We start from the raw sequence: 16,999 nt of genomic DNA on the forward strand, positions 1-16,999 counted from the left end.
AATTGTAAAAATAAAAGAATTAAAAAGCTCTGGACATGGAACAAAAGAAATGATTCTAAAGACCCTCTGATCTGTAAGCAGAAGTTATTCAGTTTCCTTCTCACTAGCAAATCTTAATTTCTTAAAACATTTGGGATTTGGTAATCTCAACATGGAAAATACTAAAAGCTGTAATATTTCCCGTCCTTCTGAAATATTCATTCTTATTTCTACACACCCTCCTTCTGAGTAATAGTAAAGCAAGTAGCCTGAAGTCATCAATTCTGACTCAGTTCATTCAACAGAATTTACTCTTCTAGTTCCTTTCCATAAAACTTGGATTTTTCCGGCAGTTCTTCAAGAAATGCTGAGAATTTTACAATGTAAGTATGGGTAAGTTTTCAGACTCTTGGATGAGTATGGAAATCCTGGACTTCATTGGTGAAGTTATGGCTTCTCTATGTAATGGATCTTTCCATGAGTCTGATAACTAAGCAGGATCTTGCTGTGATTTCCAGCAGTTGCCCTGGGACTTTGCTCTTAGATCTAGTGATCTTGAGGAAGAAAGGTAAAAAAAATAGATAAGTTGAATTCTTCTCAGTTGAATTAACTTAATTTCCAGCTGTCATTTGTTCAATGTTTTATGATTTTTAAATGGATTTAGTTGATTTACATTCAGTACTTCTGGCTTTCCCTTCTCAGGTTGGGTGAGACTGGAACTAGAGATCATAACTTTAGGGTAAAAGGTGAAATATTCGAGGGGAAACTGAGGGAAATTTTATTCACTCAGAGGGTGGTCGGTGTGAGTGTGAAATGAGCAGTCAGCAGTATTGATAGTTTAGGTTCAGCTCCAACGTTCAACCGAAGTGTAGAATGGTATATGGTGTTTGGAAGAATATGGACTGAGTGCAGGTAGATAGGACTAGGCAGAAGATCAGATAGGCATGGACTGGATGGGCTAAGGGGGCTGTCTCTGTACTCTGCTACTCTATAACTATAACTTATTAAAATATAAGATTTTTTTAAATTTTGAAGATCAGCACATTTAGAAGCATTAAAGCATATGAGCATTTTGACAGGTGCAAAGTTTGACTCAGGGCTTTCCAGACCAGCAAAGATTTCTAACACTGTCGTGTATAACTCTGTGGACCTGTGCATACTCTGGACCTCATTGGGTGTCTCCTAACCTGTCTGCACCAGCAATAACATCCTACTCAATCTGATCAAGGTAAGTTTGGTTTGTGAACTTGAGCAGTATAACTCACTCTAGAAAATCCTAGCCAATGAATATTATAGTGTTGGAGCATTCCACTACAAGGATCTTTCTAATAACTCAGCTGGATACTGGGAGATCATTTTCTGGGAACTCACTGATTGTAAATATGACTTTGGGTATTTAATTTGGATCCTGACTCCAAGCAACTGAACCTATAGATCCTTTTGTTTGTACGACTCAGCGCACCAATCATAAAGTATGAAATACGCCAACATTGCCTGAGGTAGGAAAACTAAGTAATGGCAATGGAAGCAGAAGAAAATAATATTCTGTTCTCCCCTCGCCCATCTGTCACTATAATGAGCAACAGAACCATTATTCTTATACTACAAAATCCGCAGTTATCACATTCATTTAAACACTAGAAAAATGTGTACATAACCAAAAATAAATATGGTATGAAATTAAATGAAAAGAATAGCCTTAACAAAATAAAACATCTGTAGTTTCATTCATTAATAGTTAATCAAAAATTGATACCTGCTGCTACGTGTTGTGCTGTTATTTTAATATTTGCTTGGTGTGTATTTAGAAATTAAGAATCTGAGAAGTGTACAGGATAATAAGCTAAACTGCTATTTCATTTTTATATTGTGAAAAATATTTGTGGAGTTTTGGGATAATGTAGATTTTGTGTAATGCTTTCTGGAAGGTTTTAACACAATGTAAATTCTGAAGTGCACAGCAGAGTAAACTTGTAAGAAGAATGGCTTTGGTAATGAAATAAAGAATGGCATGTGCATCACAAGTACTTACATAAATATCTGCACCATAAAATCCATCCTGGTAAACAACACTGCAAAGATTCACACACAAAAAGAAACATTTCTTTTAGTTCATTTTCACATGCTAGGGAGATATTAAGTATTTCACCAAAAAAGATCAGACTACTGGAAAAATAAAGATGGTAACATTGATGCTTAAGTATTTGAACATATAAAAATTTACTTGATCTGACTGGAGCATTAATGAAAAGATATACATTAAGAACCAAGAAATAAGCTGGTGTAAACAATGACATAAAAGATACTAATAAAACATATACTCTGTGTCCACTTTATTAGGCTCACCCGTACACCTGCCCATTATAAAAATATCAATCATGTGGCAGCAGCTCAATGCATAAAAGCATGCAGACATGGTCAAGAAGCACAGTTGCTGTTCAGGTCAAGCTTCAGAATGAGGAAAGAAACGTGATCTAAGTGACTTTGGCTGTGTAATGTTCGTTGGCGCCAAAAAGTATCTTGGAAACTACTGCTCTCCTGGGATTTTCACGCACAGCAGAGTTTACAGAGAAGGGTGTGAAAATTGGGAAAAAAGAACTTCAGTGAGCAGCAGTCTGTGAGTGGAAGTACCTTGTTAATGAGAGAAGTCAGAGGAGAACAGCTAGATTGGTTTCAGCTGGCAGGAAGGTGACAGTAACTCCCATGACCACGCATTACCACAGTAGAAGAGCACCTCTGAACACTGCATCAGCAGAAGATCATGAACATACACTCAGTGGCCACTTAGGTACAGGCAGTGCTGAGTGTATGGTGTGGATTACTCGTTAAGCTGCAAATTACTTTGTGTATGCAGCCTTTGAAATGAATGCCAGCAAATCGAAGCACTTAATGTTTAAGCAAATTACAGAAACTCCCTCCTTAATAAAATATCTTGAAAGGATGAACTCCTTTAAAGGACTATGGTAAGTAGTGGCAAAAATGTGAACGATTTTCCTCTTTGTTGCCAGTTGTAGTACAGGCTGCATACAACTCAGGGCTAGCGGGATTGACTGAAAATTTAGCCAAAGAAATTAGGCATTGTAGAAGTTTTTATCTGCTGTTCAAATGCCAAACCCTTCCAATCTGCAGCAAATCTCCACTGAGCACCCAAATGGGAAGATATGTTACTGGAGACAGACTTGAGGAAGGAAGGTGTCACAGAGAGCACTGCAGGAATGATTGCAGTCACAGATCCAGGGCCAGAAACATTTTACAGATGATATTCATTGTCCTGGTGACTTCCTAGATGCACCTGCATTCATGTGCCACCCCTTAATATTGGGGTTTGGTAAAAACCTTCTGAACCTTCAGTGAGAACAGTGGGGAGCATCGGTGAGGGGCCTCTCTATAAACTATGACAGCATCACCTTGAGCAACATGGGGAAACCTACATCAACTGAGATAAGCTCCACTCCATCAATGAGCAGCTTGTGTGCAGCTACAACTTGAAAACCCTGATGATTGATTCAAAATACCCAGGATTCAGCTCCAATGCTTTTATCATATGGCAGTCCAATCGGCTCTCAATCCTTAATGCATCCTCAGGTCAGGATGGGTTTGCTTTGCAATAACAAATGGTCTACATTTGTACTGACTTTAACCATCCTAAATAACCTGGCAATGCTCGTGGCTGCTCCAAGAAGCAGAGGAACAGAAGCATCAAGAAGAGCATATGGAGCTATAGGAGGAGCTAAAAGACAAGATCAACAGCTCCACTCTTGGCTTGACTGTTTTCAATGAAGTTTTACTCTGAAATTACATCTGGTCTCCTTCATGTTCAATATGCCAGTATCCTTTGGGCCAAAGTCAAAGACTACCACATTTAAGATCTAGACCCCAGATCATAGAACAGTATAACACATGCCCTTCACCCCACAATGTTGCGCAAACTAATTAAGTTAAAAGTGCCTAATTAAACAAATCACTTCTGCCTGCACATGATCCATTCCATTCTTTGCATTTTCATGTGCCTACCTGATGGTCAATTAAATGCCTCTATTGTATTTGTTCCCACTACCATTCTGGCACCCACCACTCTCTTTGTAGAAAACTTACAGCACATTTCCTCCAAACTTACCCCATCACATAATAAGCATGCCCTGAAGCATGAGACACTTTGATCTGAGGGAAAAAGATACTGGCTGTCTACCTCTATCTCTCAAAATTTTATGAATTTTATTGTGTTTTCCTTCAGCCTCTGCTGCTCCAGAGAAAACAACCTGAGTTTGTCCAACCTCTCCTTGTAGCACATACTCTCTAATGCAGGTTGTATCCTGATAAATCTCTTCTGCACGCTCACCATAGCCTCCACATCATTCCTTAAATGGGGAGTTCAGAATTGTATACAATACTCCAGAAGTGGCCTGTTCAGTCTTATAAAGCTGCAGTATAACTCTTGAACTCAATGCCTTGCCTTATAATGAAAGCGTGTCACACTCCTTCTTTACCACCCTATGAACTTGTGCAGCCACTTTCAGAGATGCTCAGTACTTCAATGCAAATGCGTTATCTGCAAACTTATTAACCCACCCATCCACAATTTCATCCAAGTCATGTATATCACAGAGTGCAGAGATCCCAGTATGGATCCCCACAGAACACCACCAGTCACAGATCTTCAGCCAGAATAAGATCCGTCTATATTTGAAAATGAATTTTAACTTCATACATAAACAGAAATACCAATAATAGCATCAAGTAATCATACTTGTGCAGCTTGTGTCTATCTTATTATGATATGGATGATCATGGTCTTAGGGCAGCACAGTAGTATCATGGCCAGCACAATGCTTTACAATGCAGGCAACTTGGATCCAATTCCCAGTTCAATTCCTATTTCTGTCTGTAAGGAGTTTATACATTCTCCCTGTGGGTTTCCTCCAGGTACTCTGGCTTCCTCCCACAGTCAAAAGACCTATCAGTTGGCAATTGTAGGGTAGACTTAAATTGGGGGATTGCTGGGTGGCAGGGCTCAAAGGGCTGGGAAGGTCTACTCTGTGCCAGCTCTCAATAAATTAAAAATAAGTATGTATGATTGTTCTTGGCAAATTTTTCTACAGAATTAATTTGCATTACCTTCTCTACAGGATAGATGACCCCAGCCATCATCAATACTCTTCAGAGATTTCCTGCCTAGCGTCAGATGTCACATAACCAGGACTTGTGATATGCTCCATCTGCTCAGACGACCATCCACCACCTGCTCCCATGACCCTGACTGGGGGGCCTAGCAGGAGCTACACTTTGGCAAGGTGATCTGAACTGCAGGCTAGCGGAGGAAAGGAGCACCTTACACCTCCTTCGATGGAGACATATCTCTAACCCATCACCCCACATTTCCATTAGATACTTATACTATCCTGTCTGTTGCCAGACAGGAAACAACAAGGGTGCTTCCAGGAATTGGAAAACAAATGATGACCAGGAAACAAACAGTTTGTGATCAACTCAATTAATGCCTCTCTCCAGGAAAGTCTGGCAGCAATCCTAAAGAAATTGTTAGTTGGCTAATCATTGAATAATCTGACATACTCAACACAGTTGGCCAAAACCATGAAAGAGACGGTCTAATCAACAAGTACAACAGTTAAACAGATGTTGGCTTCTTCTGCTGTTGCAATGAAAGCAAGAAACTTCATTCATCAGATCAGCTGGCATAGAACTAGAACTGACCATCACTTCTGTTCAAAGCCATAGGCAGACTTGCTGTGGCCTTAGTATTGCTCAAAGCACCCTGACAGGTAGATATATTTACCCAGTATGCCCTTGCACACAGAGATCAGACATCTTCTGCAAACAATCCCATCCTAGTCCTCATCTGAGCCTCTTAAAGCAGGACAAATCCTTTAGGAATGGCACCCCTTTACCCATCCTTTACCTAGGGCACATAGGTACCCCATGCTTTATACTCCTACAATACGTTGATTACCGGAATCCAATTGTTTAACTGTGGTGGGTTATGCAATAGGAGTTTTTTTTTAAACTTCTTTGTTATCTGTTGGCCAGGTGGGAGTTCTTGGAGGGATTTAAAAAAACTACAGTTGGGCTATGGTGAAGAGCAAACCGGTTGGAAATTAGAAAATGTGCTCCGTCTTTACAAAACAAACATGCAAATCAGTAGTGAAAGTGGAATGAGAAGAAAAAGTAGAATACGAGGAGGATAAAGAATGGGGAAAAAAGTTCAACAGCATATTCTACAGTTTTATTGTTGCCTGTAGCTAAAGATTTGATGATGATTTGTCTAATTAGGTAAAGGACTCACTTCCTCATGGTAACGTGGACCTGGAGGTCTTGATAACCCTATAGTTTGCCACAAGTACAAGCAATTTTTCATGGCTTATTCTACATGAACTCTATGGACACCTTGCCCTATTGTCCTGTTTATTATTTATTGTAATGCCTGCACTGTTTTTGTGCAATTTACGCAGTCCTGTGTAGGTCTGTAGTCTAGTGTAGCTTTCTCTGTGTTGTTTTTTTTAATGTAGTTCAGTCTAGTTTTTTGCACTCTGTCATGTAAACCATGGTCCTGGAAAACATTGTCTCATTTTTACTATGTACTGTACCAGCAGTTATGGTCGAAATGACAATAAAAGTGACTTGACTTGACAATTGTGAGAGCATATGGTGGTTCATGTGATCATATTTGAAGGGAGTTGCCATCAGGTGAGAAAGGAGGAGTCTTTCAATGTAATGTGTGTTTGAGGCAAGTGCGTGTGTGTATGTGTGTGCATGTGTTAGTGTGTGTGAATGTATGCATGCATGTGTGTGTGCATGTGTTTGTGTATGTGTTGTGGGGGAATGATTTTGATCAATAGTAGTTTTTCAACATTGAATTGAATTCCTTGGGGTTTTATTTCTGGCATTCACTTCCTCTGCACCTCCTCTCACCCAATTTCAAATTCTTGAAATCTTATGAATAGAATAACTGTTTTTCTGAGAAATGGAATGGTTGCTCTGTGCAATGATGACTGCCGTGTATGTGGCAGTTTACACAACAATATCATTAATAAAAACGTTAGGGACTGGAGCTAAGTTAACGGGGCTTTTTGCTTACGGAACCCGAACTGAACACATACATACAGATCAATACGCACCCAATAGCGCATGCTCAATAATGTGTTACTACAACATAAATTAGTTCCATATTATACAGTAGGCTATATGGTACACTTCTCCCCTTTTATTTAAAACTTGTATCAACTGCTTTGTCTACGCTAAACAAATACTGTATGTGTACCCTTAATACCCACCCAGTGTTTGGTTAATACTTAATGATATGAATTACAACAAAGTAATGTAATAATAATAATTATTATTATACTAATTATAACTGAAGTCTTTGGGGGGTCTTCTCAGCCTCTCTGGGTAACGTCTGCCCTGCAATGTTTGCTTTGGGGGATTAGTCTCCACAGGTATATCAGATGGGTCCTCAGTGCTGATGACAGGCTTACTTGTGGGCAAGGCTGATGTGGTCACATCAGGAGTGTTTGCTTCTATGTCATGGGAGTTCAGGCAAGGTATTGTTGAGTTCTTCACTTGAGCATCTAGGATTTGATCCACATGACGTCTCCATACATTCTCTCCCTCCTGTACTCTATACATCAGTGGCCCGTCAATGGCAGAAATTATACCTGGCTGCCACTTTGCAGTCGGTAATTCCGTGCAAGAACTGACTGTCCCACATTGAAGCTCCATGTGGACTTAGCATTCAAGTGTTGGAACTGTCTGTTCTCCACATCATGTCGTACATTTGGTTTGAGAAGATCCATGCGGGACCTTGTTTTCCTGTTCAGAAACATCGCTGCTGGAGTCTGGTTAGTTGTGGCATGTACTGCATTACGATAGGCAAGGAGGAAGTTGTCTATCTTGTGTCATAGTGGTCGACCTTCACGGTCCCTTGCCTTGTGGGCCTTCTTGAATGTCTGTACAAATATTTCCGCCAAGCCACTTGTGGATGGATGGTAAGGAGCCGATGTAAAGTGCTTGATTCCATTGTCTTCACAAGACTTTGGAATTCTTCGGAGACAAATTGTTGTCTATTGTCTGTGCAGATTTGCTCTGGTACACCATTCCTGGCAAACATGGTCCTCAGCACTCTAATGGTCTTTTCCGATGTGGTTGTCTTCATTTTGATGACTTCTGGCCATTTGGAATGTGCATCAATGGTGATTAAGAATATAGAGTCCATGAATGGTCCAGCAAAGTCAATGTGCACTTGTTGCCCTGGTGATGAGGACCACTCCCACAGATGGAGAGGGGTTTGTGGTATTCTGTTCTGGATCTTTTGACATCCAGCACAGTTCTTGGTCACATCCTCAATTTGTTTATCGATTCCTGGCCACCACACATAGGCACGGGCAAGTCCTTTCATCTTCACGGTACCCAGGTACCTCGTGCAGTTCCTCCAGCACTCTGGTGCGTAGCTTGGGAGGAATCACAACTCGTAAGTCACATATTAGTGTTCCCCGACACACTCACAACTCCTCCTTCCTCGCTGAGAAGGCTGGAAACCGTGTGTTACCCCGCGCTGGCCATCCCTTTACCCTGATGACATACACTTTTGACAAAGTAGGGTCATTGCACGTTTCCCTTTCAATGAGGCTGTTGGTTACTGGTAATTGTTCAACTATTGTCACGTGAAAGATCTCTGCTGAGTCCATTTGCGTAGTTACCTCGGAAGTGGGCAGTGGTAAATGTGACAAACCATCTGCGTTGCTGTATTGCTTAGTCCCCTTGTGTTCAGTGTCATATCTGTGACCTCCTAAGTAAAGGGACCATCGCTGCAGTCTTTGTGCTGTCATTACTGGAAAGCCTTTCCTTGGGTTGAAGATTGACATGAGAGGCTGATGGTCAACCAACAGAGTAAACTTTTGGCCATACAGGTAGTGACTGAATTTCTTGACTCCCCACATGAAGCTTAGGGCCTCACTGTCAGTCTGTGCGTAGTTACGTTCAGCTGAAGTTAGCGTTCTTGAAGCAAAGACTATAGATCTTTCGGAGCTATCTGGAAACTTGTACAATAACACAGCTCCTATCCCATGGGGCGAGGCATCACAAGCTGGTCGGATAGATAAGGAGGGGTCAAAGTGTGTGAGCACCTTGTCTGAAGTTAAGAGTCTTTTAGTTTCCTGAAACGCTTTCTCACAGCTCTCAGTCCACTTCCATTGTGTCCCTGTCTGTAATAGTGCATTTAGTGGGTGTAGGACTGTGGACAGGTTAGGCAAGAGCTTGTGGTAGTAGTTCACTAGACCAAGATACGCTCTCAGCTGAGACACACTTTCAGGTGGTGGTGCCTTAAGCACTACTTCTATCTTGTCTTGAGACACGTGTAAGCCATGCTTGTTGATCACATGTGCACAGTATGAAATTTCATTTTTGAAAAACTCACATTTCTGTCGATTAGCTTTGAGTCCATATTCTTGCAACCTGGTGAGCACTTGTTTTAGGTTAGAAAGATGTTCGTCATCATCTTTGCCGGTGACAATGATGTCATCCAGGTAACACTGAGTCCCTGAAATCCACTGCAGCACCTGGTCCATTGCTCTTTGCCAAATTGCAGGCAGTAATGCTAGCCCAAACATCAACCTGTTGTACTGGTAAAGTCCTCTGTGTGTAATTATTGTCAGGTATTTCATAGATGCTTCCTCGATTTCCATTTGGAGGTAATCCTGGGTCAAATCATTTTTTGTGAAATGTTCCCCTCCTGACAGGGTAGCAAAAATGTCCTCAATATGTGGTAGGGGATACTGTACTGTGCAGAGCACTGGGTTGACAGTCATTTTAAAGTCGCCACATATGCACACCTTGCTTGATTTTCCTGGTTTTGTGCTGGAGGTTTTCTTCATCACTGGGACAATAGCTGTGGCCCATACACTCCAATTCACCTTTGACAGGACCCCAGTCTGCTCCAGATTTTTCAGCTCAGCCTCTACTGTAGGACAGATTGCATATGGCACTGGCCTGGCTTTGTAAAATTTTGGACATGCATTTTCCTCAATCTCAGTCTTTGCCTTCATGCACTGAAGTGTTCCTATTCCTTTCACGAACACTTCCTCATAGTTAGCAAGTATTTGTGACAGTCTCTCAGATGTAGCCTTGCTGCCCACCTTTGCTGACACAACTAGTGCCTTGATGGTGGGCCAATCCAACTGGATTTTCCTGAGCCATTCACGTCCCAGCAATGGTGGTCCTCCATTTTTCAGTACATAGACGTTCAGCTGCTGTGTTTTGCCTCCGTAGGTCACTGTCACATTAATTCCACCTTTGGGACGCACCTTTTGTCCTTTGTAAGTCGTTAGCAGTAGTTTAGTTCATTTCAGAGGTATGTGAGAAAACAGTCAATTGTAGTCACGTACAGAGATCACTGTTAAAGCTGAGCCTGTGTCCAACTCCATTTTCAGTCTCACGCCTGCCACTTGTGGAGTGATCCATATTTCAATCGTCTGTCCCTTTCACGCTGTGAAGTTGCAGACAAAACAATTCACTTTTGTCTGAGTAGCTTTCATCAGTATTGTTTTCTTCCATGTTGTGTACACTGTTGTATTTTCCATTCTGGGGTTTCTTGTTTCTCTGTATGTTGTCCTTTTTCTGCCGCTTACTAGTTTTGCATACTCTGCCAATGTGGCCCTGTTTGCCACAGTTTCTGAATTCTTTGTCTTTAAACCAACAGTCATCAGAGTCATGTGACATGTTCCCATAATGGTAACAATTCTTTCCTTCATTTCTGTGCAGTGACATTTTATTTGTAACATATTCCAGAGATTTTTTTTGTATCTTGAAGCACCTCGTGCCGCTATTTCTAATGATATTGAGATGTTTAGTTCTTTCTCAAATGTAAGTTCTTTTTCACAGAGAGCATCTTCTGTTTGGTTTCACAGTACATGCCATACACTAACCTATCCCTCAATGCATCTGATAGACCAGCTCCAAATTTACAATGTTCTGATAATTTGCGCAATTCAGCACAATATTCAGAAATGCTTTCATCTTTGCCCTGATTCCATTTATGGAATTTAAATCTTTCAGCAATGACCAGTGGTTTGGGGTTTAAATGCTTTTGGAGAGTGTCTACTATTTGCTTGAATGTTTTGTCAGCTGGCTTTTCAGGGGTTAACAAGCTCCATAGGGTGTATGTTTTCACGCCCATTACACTAAGTAAGACACTGGCTTTCTTTTCTTCATTAACATCGTTAGCATCACAATATAACTCTGTTCTTTCAATATAAGTTGCCCAGTCTTCAATGCCTCTATTAAATGCCATAAGGGTTCCAATTAACCCCATCCTTGTTATGTTAATTCATTCTTGTAATGTTAACTTTGCCTTGGTCTCTGTAAATTTAACCCCGGTCCCTTGTTTTCTTCTTTTGACTCACGTGACCTTCTTTTTTGCTAGTGTCATGAGCGTACTCTGGCTAGATGTGTGTGTCGCTAATTCTTTTTATCTCCTTTCTGAGGCAGGCCGACCCTCAGCCCTGGGTTTCAGTGCCGGCTGTGGTCTGGCCTGGACGCACCACGGCTCTGACTGTGTCTTTCTGTCTCCCAACGTTTCCAACTCCGGCTGAACTCCCGCTTCTTTTCCAGACTCCCGGCCTCACTCTGCCTCTTCAGAGTGCCATTATAAATTAAAGCATGGCGTTCCAATACAATGCAGGTTCAATAACCTCGTCGCCAATTTGTTGTGTATGTGGCCGTTTACCGTAGAACACTACAGCATAGGAACAGGCCTTTTGGCCCTTCTTGGCTGTGCTGAACCATTTTCCTGCCTAGTCCCACTGACCTGCACCTGGCCCATATCCCTCCATACACCTGTCATCCATTTACCTGTCAAAGTTGTTCTTACATATTAAAAGCGAGCCCGCATTTACCACTTCATTTGGCAGCTCATTTCACGCTCCCACCACTCTGTGTGAAGAAACCCCCCCCCCCATGTCCCCTTTAAACTTTTCCCACTTCACCCTTAACCCATGTCCTCTAGTTTTTCTCTCCCCAAGACTCAGTGGAAAAAGCCTGCTTGCATTCACTCTATCTATACCCATTATAATTTTATATACCTCTATCTAATCTCTCCTAATTCTGCTATGCTCCAGGGAATAAAGTCCTAACGTATTCAACCTTTCTCTGTAACTCAGTCTCTCAAGTCCCGGCAACATCCTTGTAAACCTTCTCTGCACTCTTTCAACCTTATTAATATCCTTCCTGTAATTTGGTGACCAAAACTGCACACAATACTCCAAATTCGGCCTCACCAATGCTTTATACAACCTCACCATAACATTCCAACTCTTATACTCAATACTTTGATTTATAAAGGCCAATGTACCAAAAGCTCTCTTTACTACCCTATCTACCTGTGACGCCACTTTTAGGGAATTTTGTATCTGTATTCCGAGATCCCTCTGTCCTACCATTTACCTTGTATGTTCTACCTTGGTTTTCCCTTCCAAAGTGCAATACCTCACACTTGTCTGTATTAAACTCCATCTGCTATTTTTCAGCCCATTTTTCCAGCTGGTCCAGATCCCTCTGCAAGCTTTGAAAACCTTCCTCACTGTCCACTGCACCTTCAGTCTTGGTATCATCAGCAAATTTGCTGATCCAATTTACCACATTATCATCGAGATCATTGATATAGATGACAAATAACAATGGCCTGATCCCTGTGGCACACCACTAGTCACAGGCCTCCACTCAGAGAAGCAATCCTCCACCACTCTCTGACTTCTCCCATTGAGCCAATGTCTAATCCAATTTATTACCTCACCATGTATATCTAGCGACTGAAACTTCCTAACTAACCTCCCATGCGGGACCTTGTCAAAGGCCTTACTGACGTCCATGTAGACAACATCCACTGCCTTCCCTTCATCCACTTTCCTTGTAACCTCCTCGAAAAACTCTAATAGATTTGTTAAACATGACCTACCACACACAAAGCCATGTTGACTTTCCCTAATAAGTCCCTGTCTATCCAAACACTTGTAGATCCTATCTCTTAGTAGTCCTTCCAATAATTTACCTACTACTGACGTCAAACTTACCAGCCTATAATTTCCCGTATCACCTTTAGAGCCTTTTTAAAACAACGGAACAACATGAGCTATCCTCCAATTCTCCGGCACCTCACCCGTAGATACTGATATTTTAAATATATCTGCCAGGGCCCCTGCAATTTCAACACTAGTCTCCTTCAAGGTCTGAGGGAATACCCTGTCAGGTCCTGGGGATTTATCTACTCTGATTTGCCTCAAGATAGCAAGCACCTTCTCCTCTTCAATCTGTATAGGTTCCATGACCTCACTACTTGTTTGACTTATCTCCATTGACTCCATACCAGTTTCCGTAGTACAAACGTTTGTAATTACAGACGCAAAAAAACCATTTAAGATCTCCCCCATTTCTTTTGATTCCATACATAGCCAACCACTCTGATCTCCAAGAGGATCAATTTTATCCCTTACTATCCTTTTGCTCTTAACACAACAATATCATTAATAAAAATGCTAGAGGCTGGAGCTAAGTTAAAGGGGCTTTTTACTTACGGAACCCAAACTTAACACACACACACATATATATATAGATCAATGATCAATACACACCCAATAGCGCATGCTCAATAACATGTTACTATGACATAAAATAGTCCCATATTACACAGTCGGCTCTCTGGTACAATGACCAAAGCAAGGAATAACTTCAGTCACTTTTTGCACACAGAAATAATGACTCTAGGAGTTTCAGACTGTGGGCCAATCATCATTGTGTAGATACTGAAATACACTTATAAAGTGAGGCCACTAAAAGCATGTTAAGTGCTGGCTGTTCACAGTAATCACGATTATAAGGAGTAAGCAAATACTTCCTTTGCAACAGTCATTAGCTAATGGTCACACATTGCAACACCCACAACATTTCACCACTACTATCAATTTTTCCACTTTAGGCCAAACTTCTAAAGAGTTTCACTTCCTTCTTTAATGGACAAATAAAAAGTTCCATCGTACATTTAATTCTGCATTTAATACCTTCTATCAGCATTTAGTCTTTCTAGCGATAACCAGATCATAAGGCTAAGAAATTACAAAAATAATTTGTAAGTTAATTGGTGATTTCAGAAAATCATCTACATATGTAGGTTTTGTCTAATCAGCCCTTTTTACATTAAATCTTCTCTATTTTCTACCCTGTTATGTTTTGTAACTCCAAAACATAAAACTAATTGAAAGAAAAACACGGGAGCTCAGGAGAATGAGCCTTGGTGTCGTATATACTTTCAGCGAGGTGCACACATGACGTGGTGGCATAATGAGGTATGCCATTCACACAATTTAACATATAACCGTAATTAATTAGATTAACAACAAGAATGCTAAATCAAACAACATATTTACAATATTCAAATATTACTGCAATACAGACTTTTCCTTTAGTTTTCTCTTGCCCTGCAAGCCTTCCTGAATCTTCAACCTGCTTATGTTTAAATGTCATAAATTTCACTCAACAGCTGCTTCCTGACCCATTGAATATCATCAGCATTTTCTGGGATTTTTTTTCAGAATTTGAGCAAATGCAGAATTTTATTTTAATTCTAACAATATAGCATGTAAGAAAAAGGATCAGGAGCAGGCCATTTGCCTCCTTGAGATTGCACCACCATGTTCTGCCTTTTAAAAATAGAGATTGCGTGCGATTCCACCACTTCTAATAGTGAGTTTCTGATATCAACCATTCACTGTGTAAAGTGCTTTCATCTCAATTCCCCTTCAAAATTCCTTTTTCTCGCTTAAACCTCAGCTGCTTTTGGTTTTGCCCTTCACAATATGGGAAAATGATTTTGACTGTCTACGTCTCTTCTAAATTTACATACCTCTATCATCTTCTAGTGTTTCAATAGCGTGACAACTAGAATGCTACACAATACTTCAAATGGTATTTAATCAGTGTTTTGTAAAGATGCAATTTTTATATTTTATGCCTCTCTCTATAAAGGAAAGAATGCTTCTTCACCACTCTATCTACCTACCTGCATTGCCATTTTTAGGGAACTATGGATGTGAACCACAAGGTCCCTCTGTTCATCAACATTCCTAGACACCCTATCATTTACCCCATAGAACACAAAACATATCCTTGGTCCTCCATAGATATTTCCTGATTTGCTGATCTCCCCTAAACTTTGGTGTGAGTTCTGCAAGATATCCAGCACCTGGAGATTTCCTGTGTTTCCATTTACTCCATATGTCCTACCCCTACATGACTTACCAAAATGCACCACATGTCACCTAATCCCATCTGTCAATACCCTGCCTAACTTTGCATCCAACTTACATCCTACTTTCACCTTAAAAAGTCTCATTCAAACTTCACCTTACCACTAATTTCATGTCATTGGCAAACGTACTAATCATTCCTCCTACATTCACAACTGAGTTATTAAGTAATAAGTCACAAACATTAGGGTCCCAGTGATGATCCCTGTGGTGTAACAGTGGACAGAGAATTTTACCACCATCCTCTTGACTGTGTCAATATTGGATCCATTTTTTTTTTTACCTTGGATTCGATGTGCCTTAACCATCTGCACCAACCTGCCATGCAGAACTCTTCAGCTTATCAGCCGCGACATATCCAAACTCAGATTCAGTACAACTTCCCATGTTTTCACATATCTCCAGACTCCTTTGTAGGTTAAGTGTTTCTCAATCTCCCTTTTGAATACATTCAGTGACTCCATTTCATTGCTTGCTGGCAGAAGTTCTCCATTTTGAGAACTTTGAGTCAAAATTCTCCATCTCAAATGAGTGACCCCTTTCCCTGATACAATGTGACTTAGTTCTGGAGAGTTCCCAGTATCCACCCGATCAATGCCTTTCAGAATTCTACTTACTTCACTCAGTTCATCTCTCATTGTATCAGGCAGTTCAATCTGCTCAGCCTTTCACCATATAACAACCCCTTCACTTTAACCAGAATCTGGTGAGCCTTCTCTACATTACCTTCAATACAAGTAAAGCAACCTTCCTTACTTTTATATTCTATTCCTTACAGTAAGACTAACATTCAAATAGCCTTCTGATTCTCTTGCTGTACTCGCATGTTGACCCTTGTGCTTCACGCACAATTACTCCCTGATACCCTTGTGCCACAAAACTACACACTCATCCCAGATTTTTTTTTTAAATTCTTGTCAATATGAGGATTTTCTGGGTACATTTGAACAGTGATCCAGAAAATCCAATTCCTTTTCCACTTAAATGATGTAAGCAGTTAGTACAACTCGAGGATTCTGGAGTTTGGATTTCAAGTCTGCCGCAGTCTATGAGGAGTTTGTACAGTATGTTCCTCTTGTGAACCATGTGGGTTTCCTCTGGGTGTTCCAGTTTCCTCCCACAGTTCAATGATGTACTAGTTAGTAAACCAATTGGTCATTGTAAATTGTGCATTGAAAATTAGGATAGTGTCAAATAGGTGGGCTGGGTGGTGAGGCTCGTTGCTCGAGAAGGGCCTGTTTCGCCAAATAAATAAATCATTTGTCCACAAAGAGATCCAATGAGATCACCTTTTGTTTTATTTGATTAAAAGAAACAGAGAATCTAAACAAAAAAAATAGCAGCTTCCACATTTGAAAATATCAAGGTTCAAAATATGCAAAAATATTGAAGAAACATCAAGATCAATTTTATTCACATGGACTTGGCTGAAATTGATGTTTTAATTTGGAAGTCTGCTACCAATTAACATATAACAGATGGGCAATGAGTATGAGTTAGGAAGTCATGCTGTGGGCATATAAAGCCTTGGTTAGGGTGCATTTGAACTATTGGGCCATTCTGGTTACCCCCATAACAGGAAAGACATGGAGTTTTTGAAGATGATGCGAAAGTTCACCAAGATGCTGCCTGGGTCAAAGAATCCAGGCTATAGGGAGAGGTTGGTCTTTTAACCTTGAGGGAAATGCCAAATGCTAGAGGACACAGTTTTCAGG

The 16,999-nt window shown here is 40.7% G+C and overlaps 1 protein-coding gene across 3 annotated transcripts in view; it reads right to left on the reverse strand.

Annotated features, from left to right (window-relative positions):
* The window catches only part of rbfox1 (RNA binding fox-1 homolog 1), a 457,674-nt gene that overhangs the window by 35,405 nt on the left and 405,270 nt on the right, over window positions 1-16,999 (reverse strand). For all 3 annotated transcript variants that reach the window (XM_059979445.1, XM_059979444.1, XM_059979446.1), the window contains exon 9: window positions 2,012-2,051. In XM_059979445.1, the coding sequence (XP_059835428.1) occupies window positions 2,012-2,051 (40 nt within the window). The remainder of the gene's footprint in view (window positions 1-2,011; window positions 2,052-16,999) is intronic.

The sequence above is a fragment of the Hypanus sabinus genome, chromosome 9, assembly GCF_030144855.1.
Source record: "Hypanus sabinus isolate sHypSab1 chromosome 9, sHypSab1.hap1, whole genome shotgun sequence".
Taxonomy (NCBI): Eukaryota; Metazoa; Chordata; class Chondrichthyes; order Myliobatiformes; family Dasyatidae; genus Hypanus; species Hypanus sabinus.